General features: G+C 42.0%; 1 protein-coding gene across 5 annotated transcripts in view; it reads left to right on the top strand.

Moving 5' to 3' along the window:
• Nucleotides 1-23,636, top strand: part of LOC138246140 (myosin-16-like) — an 838,653-nt gene that overhangs the window by 678,160 nt on the left and 136,857 nt on the right. For all 5 annotated transcript variants that reach the window (XM_069200412.1, XM_069200413.1, XM_069200414.1 and 2 more), the window contains one exon: nucleotides 3,805-4,021. In XM_069200412.1, the coding sequence (XP_069056513.1) occupies nucleotides 3,805-4,021 (217 nt within the window). The remainder of the gene's footprint in view (nucleotides 1-3,804; nucleotides 4,022-23,636) is intronic.

The raw sequence follows: 23,636 nt of genomic DNA, 5'->3' as shown, positions 1-23,636 counted from the left end.
GAAAGGTTCATCTAGACCCTTAAAGGCATGATCATGGTGTTATCCAAGCCATTGATGTGTAAGTGGGATGTCCTATATCCATGCCTGTGGTTTGCTTACAGAAAGGTCCCTCAGGTTCAATCCCTTTAAATTTCTATATGGCCACCAGGTCAAAGCTCCTCTTAGCCTTATGAAAGAGAGATGGGAGCAAGCTTGCAAGAAACATCCCTGAATCTGCCTTAGCCCTGCTGTTGGCCTCTACTGGAGTGAGTCCAGGTCCTAAAGAGGCAAATGGCTGGGTCCAAACTGGGGTGGCATGGTGAGCAAAAGACCAATGGATTAAACACATATCTGTGGCTGGGGGTGAGTGTTTGCGTTGTCAGTACTCCGCTCATCATCCTTTTGTGTTGCTAAAGTTGCCCTAAGTGGGAAGGGTATGCCCAGACGTGGGTCCCTTGCTTACTGTGCCACTGGATTCAATCTAGCCTGGCTGATGAAGGGTGATACCCTGAAACCGGTCCCAGGATGCTTGTTTCTGGTCCAGGGAGGACCTGGCCTGGCAGTTCGGGCTGGACTGTTCCCATGAGGAATAGGGTCAAGACTGATTTGCGCATGGCTGGGTCCAAACTGGGGTGGCATGGTGAGAAAAAGAATGATGGATTAAACCCAGATCAGTGGCTGGGGGTGAGTGTTTGTATTGTCAGTACTCGGTCCATCATCCTTTTGTGTTGCTAAATCTGCCCTAAGTGGGAAGGTTATGCCGAGACGTGGTGCCCTTGCTCACTGTGCCACTGGATTCAAGCTAGCCTGGCTGTTTAAGGGTTATACCCTGAAACCGGTCCCAGGATGCTTGTTTCCAGTCCAGGGAGGACCTGGCCTGGCAGTTCAGGCTGGACTGTTCCCATGAGGAACAGGGTCAAGACTGATGGTACATGGCTGGGTCCAAACTGGGGTGGCATGGTGAGCAAAAGAACGATGGATTTAACTCAGATCTGTGGCTGGGGGTAAGTGTTTGCATTGTCAGTACTCCGTCCATCATCCTTTTGTGTTGCTAAAGTTGCCCTAAGTGGGAAGGGTATGCCCAGACGTGGGTCCCTTGCTCACTGTGCCACTGGTTTCAAGCTAGCCTGGCTGATGAAGGGTGATACCCTGAAACCGGTCCCAGGATGCTTGTTTCCGGTCCAGGGAGGACCTGGCCTGGCAGTTCGGGCTGGACTGTTCCCATGAGGAACAGGGTCAAGACTGATTTGCACATGGCTGGGTCCAAACTGGGGTGGCACGGTGAGCAAAAGAACAAAGGATTAAACCCAGATCTGTGGTTTGGGGTGAGTGTTTGCATTGTCAGTACTCCGTCCATCATCCTTTTGTGTTGCTAAACTTGCCCTAAGTGGGAAGGGTATGCCCAGACGTGGGTCTCTTGCTCACTGTGCCACTGGATTCAAGCTAGCCTGGCTGATGAAGGGTGATACCCTGAAACCGGTCCCAGGATGCTTGTTTCTGGTCCGGGGAGGACCTGGCCTGGCAGTTCAGGCTGGACTGTTCCCATGAGGAACAGGGTCAAGACTGATTTGCACATGGCTGGGTCCAAACTGGGGTGGCACGGTGAGCAAAAGAACAAAGGATTAAACCCAGATCTGTGGTTGGGGGTGAGTATTTGCATTGTCAGTACTCCATCCATCATTCTTTTGTGTTGCTAAAGCTGCCCTAAGTGGGAAGGGTATGCCCAGACGTGGGTCCCTTGCTCACTGTGCCTGTGGATTCAAGCTAGCCTGGCTGATGAAGGGTGATACCCTGAAACCGGTCCCAGGATGCTTGTTTCCAGTCCAGGGAGGACCTGACCTGGCATTTCGGGCTGGACTGTTCCCATGAGGAACAGGGTCAAGACTGATTTGCACATGGCTGGGTCCAAACTGGGGTGGCATGGTGAGCGAAAGAACGATGGATTAAACCCAGATCTGTGGCTGGGGGTGAGTGTTTGCATTGTCAGTACCCCGTCCATCATCCTTTGGTGTTGCTAAAGTTGCCCTAAGTGGGAAGGGTATGCCCAGACGTGGGTCCCTTGCTCACTGTGCCACAGGATTCAAGCTAGCCTGGCTGATGAAGGGTGATACCCTGAAACCGGTCCCAGGATGCTTGTTTACGGTCCAGGGAGGACCTGGCCTGGCAGTTTGGGGTGGACTGTTCCAATGAGGAACAGGGTCAAGACTGATTTGCACATGGCTGGGTCCAAACTGGGGTGGCATGGTGAGCAAAAGAACGATGGATTAAACCCAGATCTGTGGCTGGGGGTGAGTGTTTGCATTGTCAGTACTGCGCCCATCATCGTTTTGTGTTCCTAAAGAGGTACTCCCAGATCCTGAACCGTTGGCCAGCATCAGTGGAAGCATCTCCAAGAAGGAAAGATGAAAATCTGAAAGTTTGGGTTCCTTACGACTTCAAATGGCCCTTCTTGCACCAAACTCTGCTACCCGCGATGATCACCAATGCAAAGCTCCAGTGAAACCTGTTCTTCACACCAACAATGACTATATGTGATGACCGGCTATGCGAGACCTGTACTTTGTGCTACAGCAACAACAACCCACAGTGACCACCACATGACGCTCCAGCAATGAACGTCCACAACTCTCAACCTATTCTTTGCTCTGAAAGCCTCCTCTTCACAACCTCCTCCAACAAGAAAGGAACACTTCACTCCAGACTTGAGAAGGTAATTTTTTAGTGGAACTGACCTTGTCCTTGGATCCGACCCACAGTCCATTGTGATCGGCTTGAACTTGTGACTTTGACTTTCCCCTGGCTTAGCACGACAAGATGGCTGCGAGCAGTGCTTACTGCTTTTAGGTGCTATTTTCACTAAAAACTTTAAAAATTAATATTTCTGGTTCTAATAATTGGATGTTTGTCATTCTGGCATCATCTGGTACCGGTTTTGTCATTTAGTCTATTTTTCCTAATTGGTTTGGGATTTTTCTTGTGTTGTGTTTTCACTTTATTGCTATTTGTGTGCTGTGTAAATACTTCATACATTGCTTGTAAATTAAGCCAGACTGCTCTGTGCCAAGCTTCCAGATTGATAAACACATATTAATTTATTGATATTTTGAGTAGTACACCATGACATTGATTTGTCGCCTTAGTTGGGCTTCCACGTTCCTCCCCCAATAACCCAATTTTTTTTCACTATTGGCATAAGTGCACTTTAGAAATTATTTTACCACAGCATAACAGATAAATTAAAATGTGGGTCAAAATCTTGCACACATATTTCATACTTGATGTAACTGTCGTCCACCGAACAGTCAGAATTAGCGTGCAAATTGTGTTAGAAAATGCTTCACAAAAAACACTTTTAGTGACCAAATAGTGTTTGAAAATATCATTTGTTAGGTGGTTCAAGGGCAAGTTTTTCTCTACAATGCAAACAGGTTTCTATGCTAAAACAGGAAAAGAAACTACGGATACAATTTATCTCCACTGTACCCAAATCACATAATTTACTGTTAGGTAATCTCATTACAGTTGCATATCTATACTTTACACAAATTTTGTGACGTACATAAACCCTCGGGTTTTATGTATCTTTATAAGTCTGCACAAATGGTAGATGGAAGACTATATTTCCCTGAATGTGTTGTATAGTTACTATGTAGCAATTACAAATTTACCAGTATGTATGTATATGTTTATGTATAAAATGACCACACCACGAGAATTAATGGTGCAAAATAAAGAATTAGAAATGTGATTTTAACACAATATAACTTAAATGACTGTGATCCTGTCAATCTATACGCATCGAAAATAACTTTGCATCCAATTTAGGCAAACTCTGCAGCAGTAGTTTTAGACAAGAAACAAAGAATGATTGACAAGCAAATCCTAGAATGGCGCCAGAAGTTTGAAGAAATACACGGCGAGCTTGATGCATCTCAGAAGGAATGTCGTCTGTATGCCACTGACCTGTTCAAGCTTAAAAGTGCCTTTGAGGAGACTAATGAGCAGTTAGATTCGCTCAGGCGAGAAAATAAGGCGCTTCAAGGTAAGGTCCTGTTTTTGTGTAAACATTGACCAATTAAATGGTAATATCATCAGTGAATATTCAGAAGGCGCTGTCAGTAAGGCCAAGTCCTCAAAGGGAGGACGATTCCAAAACGTTCCGTTTGGAGTTCAGATGCAACCTTTTCTTTCTTGTTTGTTTTTATGTACATCAGAATTTCGTAATGGCCTATTGTGTTGATGAAAAGTTTCGATGCATTTAGGCCCCTATTTATACTTTTTTAGCGCCGCATTTGCGTGTTTTTTTTACGCAAAATCGGTGCAAACTTACAATATGCAATTGTATTTTCTACGTTTGCGCTGCCTTTGCGTCAAAAAATGACGCAAATGCGGAACTAAAAAAGTATAAATATGGGCCTTAATGTCAATGGCTGGAACCACCATCCCCAGAAAGTCAACTTTGTTGCTCATGGCTACGCGCAACTTTTAACTTTTCTTGTCTGGGATCAGATATGCTCTTCGCGACATGATTCTCCAGTTATAAGAATGGATTGACGCAAATGCTTCACATTAATTAGTTACATTTTTCGACCGACAGACTCACCAGGAAAACGCTCAAACTGTAAGTTTGAAGAACACTTACCGTCATAACAGTTAACTACCTACCATTCTGATAAAGTGGCACTGAGCACTGTTTTTTAAATTTAATGTTTTTGTTTGGAAGGAATGAACCGGTAAGATTTTTTTTAGTATAAAGCAATTTGAAGCTTAGATTGAAGTTAACAAAAAGTGACTAAACTTCAAATTTGATTTGTGTTCAATGAAATAACGAAAGGTTCTGTCTCCAATTTCTCAGTAGTACAGGCTGTCCAGCCCTTCCTAGTGCAGAACCAGGGTATCTGTCCTCTCTCCAGAAATACAAAATCTTCTTCCAGGTCACTGAAACTTAAGTTTTAAAATAAATAAAGCTACCAAAGAGCTGAGCACAGGTTAATTTAGAGGTAGCTTTTGCCTGATCCTGACCAGGAATTGTAGTTGCTGTTTGACCCAGTCCCACTAGTCAACCAACAACCCAATTTCTCACAGGAGCCAAACCAACGTTGCTTCACTGTTCTGCAGGTGGAAAAAGAAAGCTCACCACTGTTTCTTTTAGATGCACTGGGGGCAGTGGGATAACAGAAGGGGGAAACTTGCAGTTTATTTACCTTCATGATAATTGCATTGAGGTTGATACATTGCCCTAACCAGTTATAGTACTCTTTATTTAATTTTTAATTTTTATTGAGAGACTTCATTAATCAAAAATATTTAATAAGAATCAATAAATTACACTCAGAAATATTGATATGCATTAGCCTCTGCAAAAACAAAAGAAACAAAAGAAAAAAGCAAGACTAGTTTAAATTGCACAGTACCCGTTTGACCCCCAGTCTTTCAAAGAAAGAAACATTCACATTATCATTAATTGCATTACCTGAAAGTCTCCCATAACTTCGGAAATCTAGCATAGGACCCTGATCTTAATGAATATTTCCTTTTAAGCTCTTTAATTCTGCCCAATTTGGACCACCATTGTTGAAATGTCGGAACTATTTCTGTCCACTAGTTTTGGAGAATTATTGACCTGGCTATTAATAGAATATTATACATATTTCTTTTTTTGCAGGGAGCCAGCTTTCATTTCAGATGAATAACCCAGAACTGATGTCTGAACATCTATTGACTGTTCCAAATCCAATGTGGGGGAACAATCATTTTCAATGTCCTTCCAAAATTGTTTTATTTTGGAACAGCCCCATGTGATGTGAGTCCAGCAGCCATTCCCCTCCATTGAGCACCGAAAATAGTTATCAGGAATTTGAGAACTGATTTTATGCAGGAAAGCTGGAGTTCTATACAATAACCACTTAGTGTAGAATTGCAATTGTCTAAAGTTCGCACCCTTCAGCAAAGCAGCATTAAACTCATTGATCTTATTACAGGCAGTAACTGTAAATTGAAGAGCTTCTTCAGCCTTCCATTGATCCCGACTCTTCACATATAGTGCATTAGCCTTTTTTTGTCTGAAAATAGTAACCCAGTGGCTAAAAGATCTACGAATTTTAGACCATCAATTCCTCTAGTAATTCTAAATTTGATACAATCCTAATTTGATCTATCATGCTTCAAAAATGTTGCATCTGGATAACTAGAATATCTAATACTAGGCTCAACTTCACTCCAGACTTTTTCACCTTCAGATTGCATAAAATCTAAAATTGTATGGTGGCCATTACTCCTTCATCTGGAAACAATGGCCCAAATTTAAGAAAAGTGGCGCTACATCCAACGCAGCACCACTTTTCTTGCACCCCTTTGCACCCTCCTACTGCCACCATGTGTGCGCTGTATTTAATATACTGCGCACCATGGCGCAGGGTTAGGGCAATAGCATCAACATTTTAGACACTATTGATGTACTGTGCAGGATTATCGCCAACATTTGGGTGGTAATCCTGCAGAGTACAAAAGGGCCCATTGAAAACAATAGTATGCCCCTTTTTAACGCCTGCTTTGTGCAGGCGTTAAAAATAGACACTAAAAATGGAGTAGTAGAATCTTTTAGATTCCACTGCGCCATTTTTGCAGACCCCCTAACGGGGGGAACACCCCTCTTGCATACATAATGCCTGGCGCAGGCATAATGTGGCGTGGCAAATTTGGCCTTATTGGGCTACATTAGCATCATAAAAAATTAAGCTAATGTGGCGCTAGGAGGCGCTTGGCCCTCTTAAACTAGGGTCAATATATTTCTCTAGGAGGGCTCAAGCCACGGTAGATATATCTGCCAGATAAGTAGCTCCATTAATAACTGGCATATTATAATACTTAAAGATTTGTGCTTTACGTTTTATCAACCACTATAATGACTTATAGCTAACTTTCTTGGGAGCTTTCATAAGTCGTAGAAAATCAAAGATCTCATATTCTTGAAAAATCAAATCAAGGGAAAAGTTATCAATTAAATTTACGCCTGAGGGGTTAAGAAGTCTATATGTGATATGTGCAAGATTCACAACATAGTATTCTCTCAGATGAGGGAGACCTAGTCCACCTTCTTTTACAGGTCTACATAATTTATCTAGTGATAGTCTGGGCTTTTTACTGGCCCATAAAAAGGCTGAAAACATTCCCTTCATCTCTTTAAAAATTTTTTATCAGTTATAGTACTCTTGAAAGAGACCTTCCCTAGCAGGGCAGTCTGTGTCCAGTGCCTGCCTGCAGAGTCCTTCTGGCGTGTCAAGAAACCAACACCACACAAAGACTCACCTGCCGGAAAACTTCCACTGTCAGCGGCCAATCTCTGTAGTTAACTCAGTGAAATTACCATGAATGTAAATATATTGTTGACCACCTGGCAGCACTATATAGGACAAGGATTCTTCATTTTTGTGAATTCCTGAATGTGTGAAACAAGGAATTCTTGTGCTGCATGGCATTCTGCTTGCTTCCTGTCTTTTTTTAAAAGAAGCAGGCAAAAGCAAATCCAGCAAAAAAGGGTGCACTTGCCTAAACAATGCACTCGCTCATCACAGATTTAAAAAAGTGAATTAGACAACCCTATTTGTAATAACAATATTTTTCCAGGAGCTACAGGATCTACCCATTCACAGCACTACTTCACTTGTCATAGGGATGAATAACGATGACTCCTTCTATTGCATTTTTTACTGAGGAAAAATCAATACTCCTAGTACATAGTAAAGAATAGAGAAAGGTGAAAATATATCAATCATCTGTTTTTAAATTAATTTCATGATTAGGGAATGTATGTATGTTTGGTGCAAACCTACCTAGGAGTCAGTGGAGCACTGTACAGGGTCATAAAGACAGACATAAAGTCAACAACTGATAGGCAAGATGGTGTTTTTTAGGTGCAAATACATTAGGATGTAGTGTTCTTTAAAGAGGTAAGCCTTCAACTCTTTCCAAGAATGTAGCAGCATTTGGGCTTTTATGATGCATAACGTGATGTTGTTCCAGATCCTGGATGCATTGATGGAAAAGGCCTGCTGTTTGTTTCTTTTTTACACTTCTTAGTCTGCAATCTATGGTGTCCTAGCTCTAGTGTGCCGAGAATCACCAGAGAGGGTGATCGTGTCTGCAAGGTAAATATAGGCTCTGGTTGTGATGGCTTCCTAAATTATGCAGATGGTATTAGAAATGGTCCATCATGGTGCAGTAGATGTTATCATATTGCTTCCGGGCATGGGTGAGAAATGCTGTTGTGTGTAGGATGCCCTTAAGAGGGGCCAGTGTTGAGCCTGAGAGGGCTTGCAGCAAGATATTACCACCATCCAGATACAAGAGTACAAGGGCTTCACTGAAATTTTGAAGTCAGTTTCTGGAAGAAACCGTTTCACCTTCTTTAAAAGAGGGAGATGGTTCCAGACGATCTATGTGTTTTTTTGGCATTGTTTTCCTTGAGGCTGAGGTTGTTTTCCAGGGTGAATCCATGTGACTTGGCATTCAGTGGGTTCAAAGCTGTTGAGATTCATGTCATAGAGCCAGGTTTGTACTGTTTCCTGGTTGTTGTTCTTGGAAAATAACAGGAATTGTGTCCATAGGTTGAGCTTCAGGTAGGCAGGTCTGGATGATTTGCAGGCAGTGTTTGAACCATTACATGTCTGAAGCAGTGGAGACTTTTAAGTAGAGTTGTTTATCCTCAGGATATATTGGTGAATCTTGGTGATGTTATCCATAGAGGTTGGAGATTACAGGGGACAGTTTGGAATCCTGGGAGACTCCACAGATGATACAGATCATTGTGGACCCGGTGGGGCCCATGTGATTATGGTAGTGTCAAATTAAAAGGTATGATGCATACCAATATAGCTAGAGCATTTCTTTATTGATCCTTTCCTGAGAGCAAAGTATTCTAGTTTATTTCTTTATACATCTTATTAATCCAAATTTAAAAGCTGTCTGTTGTACTGATTTCCACTGTTGAGTAATATGGGCTGCCAACAAAATACATTTTTCACACTCTGTGTCACGACCTTAATGCTTCTTACCACTGTAATCTGCCAGTCTCTGGGCACCACAGGGTTTCTTGCTTGTTCTGGATTGACGAAGGTAGGGGCAGCACTTTCCAGTAGCCACAGTGCTGCTGATAATAGAACACCAAGCAGGCCGAAACGTCCAGAAGGAGTCCCAGAGGAAAAAACCCAAACTTGGGAAAAACCTCAGATCAAGGAACTCCTGAAAAGGAAAAAAGGTAAAAAGAAAAGAAAAAGTAAGGCACAACAAGTCTGGAACAAAAACTGCAGACAGGGAAGAGCAGGTAAAGTCCAAAATCACACGATACAGGAGCGAGGAGCACAACCGGAACAGAAGTGTTTGCAACACAAGGAACAGAAGACCAATTGTCCTTATATTCTGACAAACAGGAAGTGACATGCAGGAAGTAATGAAGACACCATCTTGGATTGGGAAAAGCCACATTAAAGTAAATGGAAAAATAGCTGTAGTATAAAAAGTAGGGAGCAAGGTATGCAGGGAAGGAAACACAGATTCCTGGGAAAGAGAAAATATGGCCAAGAAGAAACAAAAAAAAAGACGAAAAAAAACAGTGAAAAGCAGGTAAGAAAACCTAGGGGGAAAAAAGGTGGGCGCAGTATGAAACAGAGCCGAAAGGGAAAGTTTCAGGTCGTGCTGCGGCCCAAAAAACAGGTTGCAACCCGAAAAGCGTCCCGTGGCAGAAACGGCCGTCCGAGATGTGGACCGCGACCTGACTGCAACCCGCAAGTGGGACGCCGCTGGTCTTCGGGGCGTCACACTCTGAGACAGTTATCATATTTACAGTGTAGCCAAATAAGATGATTACTGGATGGAGTTCAACATTCAAATCTTTTTGACTAATTATGAAATAAAATAAAATGAGTTTGCCAAAATGTTAGGCTTGATTTTATGTTGCACGTTGGTGGAATAATATAACATCTATTTGGCATACATGTCAATGTGTTTTATATTTGCAGCACAAACCCATTCCAAGTTAAATTTATTCAACTGTTTCCCCATTTGCTTTGTGACTTGCACTCCTGTCTTTCTTTCCCATGTCAGGAGTAAATCATCTATAGAAGTTCTTTGGACTTGTATTTTTAGTATTCCATTCCAGTGACCAATATCCACTATTGATGGGTATTCAGAGAATAAAATAGTCTACTGCTGTAGAATGTTGAATGTCACATTCTATGCTACAACTAAGTCTTTCATTGTTAATAAGAAAACCAGAATCAACTTTTGTTTTCAAACTACAGTGGTTTGATCACTAGTAAATGTAGGAGGGACCAGGAGGGAGGGTAGAAATGGGAATACTTACTACTAAATGGGAGTATTATAAACTAAGGAGGGGCTTTAAAAAAGAGCAAGCTGGTGCACCCTATGCACTGCAGCTTTGCCGCCCGCTCAATTACGAGTCTGCGTCAATGTTGTAGACTGTCTCCTAATGGTCCAGTGGGCGGAAACGCTGTTTCCGCCTGCTAACTCAGCGAGAAACTTCTAATGGGACCTGCAGGAAGGTGGACGCACTAGAGGCAACCTGACCGCGGGAGTTTAGCTGATGGCCTTTTCTGTCCGCCAAACTCATAATGACCCCCTATATGTCTAAGGTTACTACAGCAAGCAAGGACCCAAAACAATAGTATACTTACTTCAATTGTAGTGCAGCACCCTTCCCTAAAAAATAATGAAGGGAGGGACTTAAAATAGAACACCATAGGAAATAATTTTAAAATAAAGGAATTTATCCTGACATTTTAAAAATATATATATGTTGATTTTTATGTTAATCAGAAAATGGATATTATTTTATGGTACAATACTTAATGACTTTTTTTATTTAAAATACATTTAACTATTGTAAAACAAGAATTAAATGTATTAAATCAATTCTATACAAAACTTCTAATTTATAACAGATAATATACATATGGAAGCATGTTATTTTGTGTTGGATTTTTTTAACTACAAGTTTAAAAAATAATTTTAATTAAATGTATTCTTTTTAAATGAGGTAAATATTTAACTATTTTAAGTCCTTGTCTCCATTACTTTATATGGGAAGGTTTTGTAGTATCAGTGGTTGACTATGTGTGATTCTGGATGTACTCAAGTCTGAGCTCGAGTAAATTTTTTAAGGCTTTGTGTCATTTTTGGCTGTACTAACTTTACACTTGTAAATTAGGCTCCACCCCTGACTTTGGGGGTGGGGCGGAGACACATAGGTTTACACTTTGTAGCAAATGAAAACTCAAAAATTATAACTAGACAAAAGTACTAAATGTTCACATGTAGATTTATTCATATGTAAATGTACCTTTGTGAATATCCCCCAATGTTTTTATTTTCTTCATAGAATGGATATCATTAGAATTATCAGAAACATGACTGTTTAACATAACTTCAGATGCCCTCTCTCTTGTTAAGAGAAGACTACAGTATAGTCATACTAGACCTAAATGATACTTAGGCATTTATGTCTCTAAAAATTATAAAGAACCTTCCATTTGTTTATCAACAGTCGTAACCTAAGAACACAAAAGAGCTGTACATCAACACCAACATTTTAATTGAATCAGGTACAAAAGGTAGTCTCCCACCCATTTCCTGACTTGATTCTAATGAAAAAGGATGCCACACATAAGTTTAGTTTGATGTAAACAGGAGCTGATTTCACTTGATTAAGAAAGCCGGGATTAGCGGAAAGGATACCTGTTCTTCACTGTAATGATAATCAGGGCCCTGTAGTCTCTACATGATCTTAATTCCTCATTGGTATCTTGAACAACAAATGATGGTAATTGTTAGAAATTGGGTCCCTAGTTGGCAGAGGTATGTCCATGTACGGACTACAAACCTAGTCAGGCTAAGTCAGACACACACTTAAATTAACCTGTGCTCACCCTCTTGTAGCTTGGCACAGAGCAGAAAGGCTTAACTTAGGATGCAATGTCTAAAGTATTTTGGCAACACGTAATTTCAGTAACACAGTGAAAGACACCTCAAAAGACTCAACACCAGTTTAGAAAATAGGTAATTTTTATCTGATTAAAACAATCCCAAAACAACAAAAATCCAATAAGTGGATTCTGAGATATGCAATTTTAAAGATTTAGGTGAAAATACCACATAGAGCACAAAAGCACCAACGGTGGATATCTGGTCATGCTGAACCGGGACAAAAGTCACAAGTTCAGGCTGACCGCGATGGAGTATGGGCCAGCTACAGGGACCAACTTGGGCTCACTGAACACAGTACCTTAAATCCTGGTGCATTGCCTGCGCGACGTTGCTTTGCAAGGGTTCGCATAGTTGGTTCTGATGGGCTGGCAGCAGCGCAACAAGGCTTTGCCGGGGTTTGCGTTGCCTGGCATTAATTCTCGTTAAGCTGGCAGTTGCATGGTGAGGCTTTGCGGGGCTTCGCATTACTTCATGGTGGTTCTGATGACAACCATAGAGGACAGAGCACTGTAAACTCACTTCCATGGGTCCAGAGCTGGTGTGACCCGACTTGGAAGGGTAGACTCACAGATGGCATAGTCCATGTGCTGTAGCAGATGAGTTGCAGTTAGTCTTTGATGTCCCTGCAGAAGAACAGGGTGCAAGCCAACAAGCCCTTTGAGATTCTTTTGTTCAACATGTTGAGAGTAAGTCCAGTCCCTCTCACTACAGGATATAAGCAGCAGGTAACAGTTCAACACAGCAAAGCAAGTAGCAAAGCAGCAGTCCTCCTACAGCAGCAGCAGTAGGCTAACACAGCAATGTAGTTTCAGAGTGACAGTCTCTCCTGGCACCACAGAATTCCTTCCCCCTGGCAGAGTGTCCTTGTTTCCAGTAAAGGTCTGATTTGGAGGGGCTTGTGGTCCAGTATTTATACTTTGATGCCCTGGATCTGGAAGGGGGGGAAAACTTCTGGGCATTCTTTTGGAGTCCACAAGGTCCCTTCTCTGCCCTCCCTGGCTCCAGACACTCCACACGGGGTTATGTGTGGGGAGAGGTAAATCCCTACTCAAGTGTAAGTGAGCCAGTGAAAAGCCCCTCCCATCAAGTCAACTAATGGGCCATTAAGGTCCATTAAGTCACATCTAAGCTCCCATTGTGTGACTGTCTAGAGAGAATGCATAATGCCCAGCTGTCCTCTACTCCAGATGTGTAGAGGCAGAAGCACATAATTGTTAAGGTAAAAAAAAATGACAACTTTCTAAAAGGGGCATTTTCAGACTTACAATTTAAAAATCAAATTTCACTATAAATTGTGATTTTAAATTGTGAGCCCAGGGACACCAAGCTCCATATTTCTGTTTTTCCCATTTGGAAATTATACTTAAAAGATTTTAAGGTAATCCCAATGTCATACTATGGGGGAAATAGGCCTTGCAATATTGAAAAATGAATTTAAGAGTTTTACACTATCTGGACAGGTTAACCTTAAAAGTACATGTTCAACTTTTAAATACACTGCACCCTGCCCTTGGGGCTAACTGGAGCCTACCTTAGGGGTGACATTCATGTAATAAAAAGGAAGGCTTGAGCCTGGCAAATGGCGGTTTAAAACTGCACACACAGGCTTTTCAGTGGTAGGCCTCAGACATGTTTGAAGGGCTACCTGTAGTGGGTGGTACAATCAGAGCTGCTGGTCTACTAGTAGCATGTACAGGCCATGGTCACATATAATGCACTTTGCTAAGGGACTTACAAGTAAATTAAATATGCCAATTGTGGGGAAGCCAATGTTGCCATGTTTGGAGTACAGAGCACCTGCACTTTAATATTGGTCAGCAGTGGTAAAGTGCCCAGGGTCCTAAAAGTTAAAAAAACATGAGTCAGAAAAACAGGTGGACGAAGGCAAAATGTTTGAGGGTGCCACTGCAGAAAGGGACATTTCCAACAGTGATGCAGCTGGTGATTTTGAAGTTTAATTCTTTTTACCAGTGTCTAAATAGTCCTGTAGATGCTGATTTTATTCTTCTATTAAGGCATATATTCTACGAAAGGGATTTTTAGCTGCTAGAATCAAGTCAATCTGGCAATAAAAGTGCAGTGGGTGGTAACCTTTTGGCACTGTTTTCACTAAAAACATCATAAAATCTTTTGTATTCCTCAGGTATGTCTGTATCTTGTTTCTTTGCTGTTACTATAAGATGTGTTGCCTTTTGATGTTCTTTTGATTCCCGATTTGAGGTAAGACCAACCTGGTTACACCATTTGGAACAAAGGCCACGCTTCTGGCAGGCAAACTATACTAGAATTGTGTAATTATTTAAAAAAAATGTTTTACTAAATAACAAAAGGACATAGTACAGGACTGCCTAATATTACTTCCACATAGAGTTAGGCAAGCCAGCAATACTATGTCGTAACATCAGATTTCTCCATTGAGGCACTAGGGAGCGCTCACAGCGTTTTTACAGCCCACATAATGTGATACAATCAGACCAGGATTTGTGGCGAAGCCATCCCTTTAAGTATACTGCTGTCTCTCCACTGCCTCAACCACCATACTCCTCCCACGCTCCCCATACTTTCTCCCCTTTGTGTGGGCAGCCCTTACCCCTACACACCACCTTCTCAGCTCTCCCACACCAATCCAAGTCTGACATCCCATCTGCCACCAGTGAAGCTGAAGGGGCACCCATGTTCTGGCTATATGACATTTAGCCATTCCCCTGGCCAATCTCACCCAGATGCCTTGGCATCTCTGTATGCGCTGCTCCCCCCAGTTACCCAGTTTCAGCCATTTACCATACAGGGGAATCACCACCAGGACATCACCTGTACGACATGGGACAAATGAGCTTGAATGACACCCCTTTCCACTGCAGCCTCTCAGGCACATTGGTGTGTATGCCCTGCCTATCTTGGAAAGCAGTGTTCAGGGGTAGTATGATCTATGCAACACCTTGAGTTTTACCAGCCGAAATCGGGCACGTGTTCCTATCTCCCAGGGCTGGGGGCGTAGTTCCTCTTCCCAATCCTCATTATTGAGGACTCACGTATTCCTTCCATGCCCCCCTCAGGTGAACTAACAGGTCTGGTGCATTGGTGACTATTTTTTTATATATTATGTGTTAGACCTGACAGCCTTAGGGTGGTCACCCCTAACTTTTTGCCTGCCTCCCTCTACTTTTTGGACACTGTTTTTGCTGGTTTTAGGACCCTGCGCACTTTACCACTGTTAACCAGTGCTAAAGTGCATATGCTCTCTCCCTTTAAACATGATGACATTGGATCATACCCAATTGGATTATTTAATTTACTTATAAGTCCCTAGAAAAAGTGCACTATATGTGCCCAGGGCCTGTAGATTAAATGCTACTAGTGGGCCTGCAGCACTGATTGTGCCACCCACTTAAGTAGCCCCTTAACCATGTCTCAGGCCTGCCATTGCAAGGCCTGTGTGTGCAGTTTCACTGCCAATTCGAATTTGCATTTAAAAGTACTTGCCTAGCCTAAACCTCCCCTTTTTCTACATATGTCACCCCTAAGGTAAGCCCTAGGTAACATAGGGCAGTGTGCTGTGTAGACAAAAGGCAGGCAATGTACCTGTGTAGTTTACATGTCCTGGTAGTGTAAAACTCCTAAATTAGTTTTTGCACTGCTGTGAGGCCTGCTCCTTTCATAGGGTAACATTAGGGTAACCTTCATATACTGTTTGAGTGGTAGCTGCTGATCTGAAAGGATTAGGATGGTCATATTTAGTATGGCCAGAATGGTAATACAAAATCCTGCTGACTGGTGATTTGGATTTAATATTACTATTTTAGAAATGACACTTTTAGAAAGTGAGCATTTCTCTGCACTTAAATCCTTCTGTGCCTTACAATCCACATCTGGCTAGGTTCAGTTGACAGGTCCCTTGTGTATTCACTCAGACAAACCCCAGACACAGGATGCTCAGCCTTACTTGCATATATCTGCATATTGAATGGGTCTTCCTGGGCTGGGAGGGTGGAGGGCCTGACACTTACATGTCAAAGGACAGTAGACTACCCTCACACAAAGGATTGCCACACCCCCTACAGGGACCCTAGCAGACAGGATTGAACTGAAAGGGGACCTTGTGCACTTCTAAGCCACTCTTTGAAGTCTCCCCCACTTCAATGGCACATTTGGGTATTTGAACAGAGCCTCTGCCCCTACCAACTTAGACACTTCCTGGAGAAAAGAACCTGAACTAGAACCTGCAACCTGCCAAGAAGAACTGTCTGGCTGCCCAAAGGACTCACCTGACTGCTTTCTGTGAAGGACTGCTGCCTTGCTGTTGCGCTGCTGCCTTGCTGCTCTCTGGCTGTGCTGAGAAGTGCTCTCCAAGGGCTTGGATAGAGCTTGCCTCCTGTTCCTGAAGTCTCAGGACCAAAAAGACTTCATTCCTGCAAGAAGAACTCCCTGTGTGGGGAAATCAACGCACAGCCAACAGAAAAAGCCGCACAGTCTGCATCGTGGTGAAAAATGTGCTGTATGCCAAACCAGAACAACGCAGCCCGACTTCGCAAGGAGAAGATCGACACAATGCCAGCGTAGCGACTGGAAATTCGACGCACAGCCCATTGGATCGATGCACAACCGAGCCGGAACGATGCAGCGCCTGCCGTGCGTTAAAAATTTCCACCCAACACCCACTGGATCGAATTCAGAAAAAGAGCATCAGGGCACTCCAAAGAATAAAGGGTCCATAATTGAGTGGCTTTGTGTGAAACACTTTAATCCGTTGTGATCGGTAGTCGAATCGCAGTTCTAAGATGTTCAAGTCCACAGATGAAAATAAATATACGAGTTTAATAAATGTCTGAATCCTCAGAATTAACAAGTATATAAGAGTAACAAAATCAGCCAACACGTGTTTCGTCCTCATGGACTTTTTCAAGGCTCGAGAAAACTTAGATCGAAGCTAAACTTGTTCTGTTTACACTCCAAGTAGGTTAGGCTAAGTCAGAGACTAGGAGGTCAAAAAAAGTTGTACGTGTGTTCCATCTGTAAAAGGAACAAGTATTTTTCATGTGTAACAATCCTGGAACCAGTAGTGTGCCCACATTTCGGGACAGAGGTAATTTCAAGGTCTAAGTAGACCCTACCTGTGCCGCCCGTAAGTTATGGCTGAGTAGGTGAGAGTCGCGTAGTAGCAGTCCCGCAGCGCCTGATAACGCTGCCGTGTAAACAGAAGGCTTCTTCTTGTTCCTTTTACAGATGGAACACACGTACAACTTTTTTTGACCTCCTAGTCTCTGACTTAGCCTAACCTACTTGGAGTGTAAACAGAACAAGTTTAGCTTCGATCTAAGTTTTCTCGAGCCTTCAAAAAGTCCATGAGGACGAAACACGTGTTGGCTGTTTTTGTTACTCTTATATACTTGTTAATTCTGAGGATTCAGACATTTGTTAAACTCGTATATTTATTTTCATCTGTGGACTTGAACATCTTAGAACTGCGATTCGACTACCGATCACAACGGATTAAAGTGTTTCACACAAAGCCACTCAATTATGGACCCTTTATTCTTTGGAGTGCCCTGATGCTCTTTTTCTGAATTTGTAACTTACAGCGCATGACATAGGTGTTTTTTACATCCACCTCTGTTTGTGTGCAACATGAAACCCTCAGTGGTTGGGTTTTTCGCATCAGGTTGGCACCCGCCACAGGACTAATTAATGATTTGTTTTATTTGTGTTGTTACTGGTTTCAGATGTGCGTCGTTTAGCATCAACCACCTTTCTTTAATATCTTTGACGACCCACTGGATCGAAGCAGCCCTGTGACTTTGTCCTGATAGTGCCGGATTTCAACGCATCGTTCCAAGGGGCATCCGAAAACCCCACAACCCGAAGAGGATCCAAGACCGAGCACCGGAAATCAACGCAAAGCCTTCCCTGTGTGGAAAGTAAACGACACATTGCCGTGTGCGGCCCGAGAAATCGACGCACACCTCCCTGTTTTCCACGGATCTCCTCCTCTGCAGTTCTTTGCGGAAATTTTGAACACAAACCAGGTACTTTGTGCTTGCAAGAGACATTTATTGCTTTTAAGAGACTAAAGTCACTTTATATCATTTTTACAGTGATATCTCAACATATACTTATTGCATCCTAATTGTTTTGACCTGCATTTATCCAGATAAATATTATATATTTTTCTAAACACTATGTGGTGTATTTTTGTGGTGTTTTACTGTGTTATTGCATGACTTACTGCACATATACTTTACACATTGCCTTCTAAGTTAAGCCTGACTTCTCAGTGCCACGCTACCAGAGGGTGGGCACAGGATAATTTGGATTGTGTGTGACTTACCCTGATTAGAGTGAGGGTCCTTGCTTGGACAAGGGGTAACCTGACTACCAACCAAATACCCCATTTCTAACATTCTGGAAAACCATCTTTTAGGGAGTGGCTCAGTCAATATCCTGTCTTCCAATGAAGAGGCCTCTGGTATCTCCCCAACTTCCCTTAGATGTTCGCTGAGGGCATGACTCAACTGCTGGTATCTATAGTGTTCAGTTGTAGCCAGGGTATATTCCTGACTGAGAGCTTTGAAGTGGAGTATTGCCTGGTCCCTACAGTTCTCACTCAGGTGCCTATTATTTCCTACTACAGGAACCCCCTCAGTCTCTTCACCTCCAGCAATAAATCACCGTGCCAGAGCGAAGTCATTCCCCTCAGTCTCCCATTATAGCCCAAATGTGTGGTGGCATCTCTCCAAGCCCAGACTACCATCCTAGTATGCTGTGGGAGCATCCTGCCCCCCCTTGCCTCATGACCTCCCCTTCCCATCACATTTCTATGTATCCTACAGGCTGGAGCCTGTCTGTCAGCGAATGCCCAGTCATTAACTATGAGGAGGTGTGATGCCCAAATAATGTAATAATTGTAATATTTTCAAACGTCAGGTATCGCCAAGCCCCTGTTTAATGGGCATCTTGATGTTGTAGCAGATGTTAGCTATTGCATGGTTGATACAGTGGCGCAGCATTTTGATATCCTGTTAATTATGTTCTATAGGATGTGCATCATTTCTCTTAACTGTGTTAGCTGGCAATATTTCCAGATGTTCTGCCCAAGACTCTTAGACAAGACCATCTGCCTAAAGAAAACCCCACCATTCTTGCCTAGCCATGCAGTGTGTTTTGGATCTCAACTTTAGACACCTACAGCTGCCTGCAAGGACACCTTTTATACTGAGTGTACACTTACAGTGAGTTTTGGGTCCACCACTAGCTAATAATGCATCGGCTTGCTGACCCCATCTCAGTTCCCTGCTCCTGAATGTGTGTGTTTGTCCTTCTCATTGAGCATTTTGATCTCATTAGGCTTTGAAAGAATGAGCTGTTAAGGTCTGCTGCTGAAGTGAGGGGGATTATTATTATTTTTTCAGAACTCCATGGCAGGCATTACTTTATTTGCTTTCTCGCCTGTCTCTCTGTTCTATTTGTTATTTATATGTTATTTTTTATTACTTTTTGGAGGGGCCCACAGATGTCCATTGCTAGAATGCTGCTCGCATTTTCCAATAATTCCTCCATCCACCCATCTCTGCTTCTTTTTTAAATTATTTTTGTGAGGGCAAATAAGCCCAACATTGCTATCAGACTGTTCACTTTCTCCACATTTTGTGACATTCCGCGCACACATTTGGCCATATTTATAAAGGACATGCAATGGACCTGGGGACCGACCCTGTTATATGGATAATTGTATGTTTGCCGATATGTTTGACTGTGAGCAAACGTCTTTTTCCTTTTGTGTTTCTCCTTCGAGCTCACGCTCATGGCGGCTTTCGGGCATTGAATCAGCTCGCTTATGTAAACTGTTTTACTTTTAATTCTTTTCCTTTTGTGTGTCTCCTTCGCGCTCACATTCATAAGGGCCGTGATGCTTTGAATCAGCTTGCTTAAGTGGTATGTTTTATTTTTAGTTTTTCCTTTTGTGTGTCTCCTTCACACTCATGGCAGCTGTGGCACTTTAAATTGGCTCATTCATTTGGAGCTTACTGCTAGAAACTTGCTGCGTTGTGGTGCTGTAAATCGTTGGTTTATCTAGTACTGGTGGGGCAACCTACAACCCAGGATGGACAAATATAAACAGTGAAGAGTGTGTACATGTGTAAAATTACCAGGCACACTCTTTGGCAGTATTATCTCCATCCATTTGACTCAGAAACAACATTTTGGTGAAATCTTCAACTTATGTGGCCAATTTCTTAAAGATCTAATTATGTGGTCAAGTCTGCAATCAAAGAATCAGACAAATCGACCGCCCCCTCTGTTGTTGACAATTTATTAATGAAAGTGATTTATAAATATTTTTTCCATGTCCATGTTTTTCCATGTCCAGTGTGAGCTGCCCTAGTTATTTAGAGCAACTGTACTAATAAATGCACATTTACATATTTATTGCTAGATTTATTGCAAACACTTTTTACTGCCCCTTAATATCAGAACAATGTAGAGCACTAATCTCACTCAGTAAGTCAACCTCCTTTGTGATCAAACCGGCAGATAAAGGTGGGAATGTTGTATTACTGGAGCTGAAAAAATGCCAAAGGGAAGCGAGGAGACAGTTATTATTTTTCAAAGTGGTATGAGAGGTCGACGGTAACAGCATCTCGGAACTCACTTAAATTGTTTTTATAGAAAATATAACTATGGTCTTCTCAATGATGATGAGTTTAAATTTTTGAAAGTCAAAAAACCGGTGGCACCTTGTTTTTATATGTTGCCAAAATTCATTAGCACAGGACAAATCCCCCTGGCAGACCGATAGTTTTGGTGAGAAGTAGTTTATTAGAGAACACTTCAAAGTACCTTGACTATTTTCTATGTCCCTATGCAGCTGGAGGCCCGGCACCTGGAAAGGGGCTGAAGTAATCCCTATATACAACAAGGGAGTCGTGAGTTCCCCTGACCTATTAACCTCATTGACAACCTCCAACAAATTTTTGCCAAACAATTTTTGAATAGGCTCCTAGATTGGGTTGATACCCACCCTGTGATTTCCTCACTTCAGGTGGGTTTTCACCATAAAACTAGTACCGTGGACCAGGTTTTCAGGCTGGCATTGTTATATTGGAAATATGTAACACTTGCCAAACAAAATTTGTATGTTGCCTTCGTGGACCTTTGGACCGCGTTTGGTACGGTTCCTAGAGGGAAATTATGGGATGTCCTATATAAAATCGGTACTCCACCGAATATAATCCATCTCCTACAGCGGTTACACGAGGGCACTTATGCTCAGGTGAGGAGGGGTAACCAGGGAGAATTGACAGACCATATCTTCATTCATCGGGGGTTCATCAGGGATGTGTTCTGGCACCAACCTTATTCACTCTATATATTAATGAGGTGGTACAAGCTGTATCTTCTTGTCAAAATAATGCCCCCTCCCTAAATGCACAAAAGATTCCCATTTTGCTTTTTGCGGATGCTTCTCTCCTCATTTCTAAGACCCCAATGGGCCTTCAGACTCTTGTGGCTAAGTTTATAACTTTTTGTTCTGATTATGGCCTGGAATTGAATGCCAGTAAAACTAAACTAATGGTGTTCAGCCCAGGACCAGTTAGAATATGTACTATCACTTTAGCCGGAGCTCCTTTGGGGAAAGTTAGTTTAATAGATTATTGTGGGTGAGAATTTCCAACAAATTGCACTGGGAAGAACAGATTTGGGGCTATTTTGCGTTTCTGTAAAAGTATTGTTATGAAGGCCGTTTCTCCGGCAATAAAAATTTATATAGCTAAAGCACACAATGCTGCTACCTATGGCGCTGAGGTATGGGGCTTTTGTAAAACCACAAAAATGTCTGTGGATGAGAACAACTTCGCCAGAGCACTACTTGCATTCCCAGGTGGTACCCCCCTGATTCCCATTTTTCTGGATCTTGGTTTTAACCATATCTCTGATACGATAGCTTTAAGACCGCTACTTTTCTCGGTAAGAATTTGGATGACTCCCCAGCTTGTGGTTTATAGGGACTGTCTTCTCATCTTTTAAAAAGACCTCATGTAGCGTCTATTCCATGGTTTAAGCATGTGTCAAGCTGGTTGCTCACTCTGGGGTTGGGGAATTACTGGGCGAATCCACAGGATTTAGGGAAGGCTCATAAATCGCCTTTGAAAATAGCTTATTGGGCTTACGTTAGGAACAACAATCTCCTGGGTACAACACATGGATGATTGACCAATTCATTTCTTGATTTTAAAGGGTATCCTCAGTATGAGCCCTATTTAGATCTTATCCCTGATTCTTTGGGAAATAACTTTTATGCTCGTTTCTGTTATGGGTGTCTACCGCTATTGTATTTTACTGGCAGTTGGGGGACACCGTTGGTGTCCAACTTATGTCCATGTTGCAATTCTGCTCTGGAAACAATTGAACATTTTATGTTCTTCTGTCCAGTGTATGTCGCTCCCCGACGTAAGTGGATCCGTCCAGTATGTCAGATGTTGGGTGTTAAACGATTTGCTATTGCCCTTAGGATTTTAAAGAGTGACCCTTCTGTTATTTTGATCCATGCGGTTAGCAAGTTCCTTGTGGCTGCATGGAATACACAGACTCGTTTCTTAAAAACTTTGTAACTTGTAATATGTATGTCTCAGGGTATGCACTGAGAGATCTTTTACTGGTTATATTCTTAATAATGGAAGGCATTTTTTTACATTTTATTATACATTATCTATTTTGAAACTCTCTATTTTGTAATTTGTATTTATATGGAGTATTCTTTTGCTTTCATGTTTTTTATGACCGAATAAAGATTGTTGTACTACTATGTCCCTATGTACTTAGCCAGGTATCATATTGTAGAGAGAGAATGGATTTTATCACTAAAATACAAAACATCCCATGGAAATCTGATTATATTATGGTGACCATGGATGTAGTGTCCTTATATACTTGCATTCCACATGACCTAGGGATTCAGGCATGCCAACATTTTTTCAGGGACAAGCCTATCAGGCTATATGAACATTCTGAATTGCTCTTGAAAATGTTGAGGTTCTGTTTAGAGAATAACTTCTTCTTATTTGAAGATCAATGGTTTAGGCAGGTTACAGGGACTACAATGGGGAGTTCCTTTGCTCCAAGCTATGCTGCTTGTTCATGTGATGTCAGAAGAAAATGAAAAATGGGCTAAACACATAATTCTCTGGACAAGATATATTGATGACATCTTTGTAATTTGGGATGGAGCAGAGGGAGTATTACAGGATTTTTTTGGACTGGTTACCTAATAATCAGTTTAATCTGAGTTTTACATATAAAACACATAGACATGTTATGGAATTTTTGGGCGTTGAGGTCATAGTTGAAGGTGACATCCTTCAGACTAGACTCTTTCGAAAAAGTACGGCAGAAAACAGCATATTACATGCCCTCAACCATCACCCACCCAAATTGAAGTGGAGTATACCTTATGGGGAATTACTCAGAGCCAAAAGAAACTGTAGCACACCCCAGGGCTTTCAGAGTGAACAAGCGAATATGATCAGAAGATTCAAATCCAGACGGTATCCAAGAAAAGTGATCAAGGATGCCTGTGAAAAGGTGGCTGGAGTACCAAGACAAAATCTTCTTGTTCCAAAAAGAAAGAAGTAAAATGAGAATATTGTGAGATGTATCACTAC

Source organism: Pleurodeles waltl, chromosome 7 (genome assembly GCF_031143425.1).
Source record: "Pleurodeles waltl isolate 20211129_DDA chromosome 7, aPleWal1.hap1.20221129, whole genome shotgun sequence".
NCBI lineage: Eukaryota > Metazoa > Chordata > Amphibia > Caudata > Salamandridae > Pleurodeles > Pleurodeles waltl.
The sequence above is the reverse complement of the archived record's forward strand: the minus strand, read 5'-3'. Positions and strand labels throughout refer to the sequence as shown.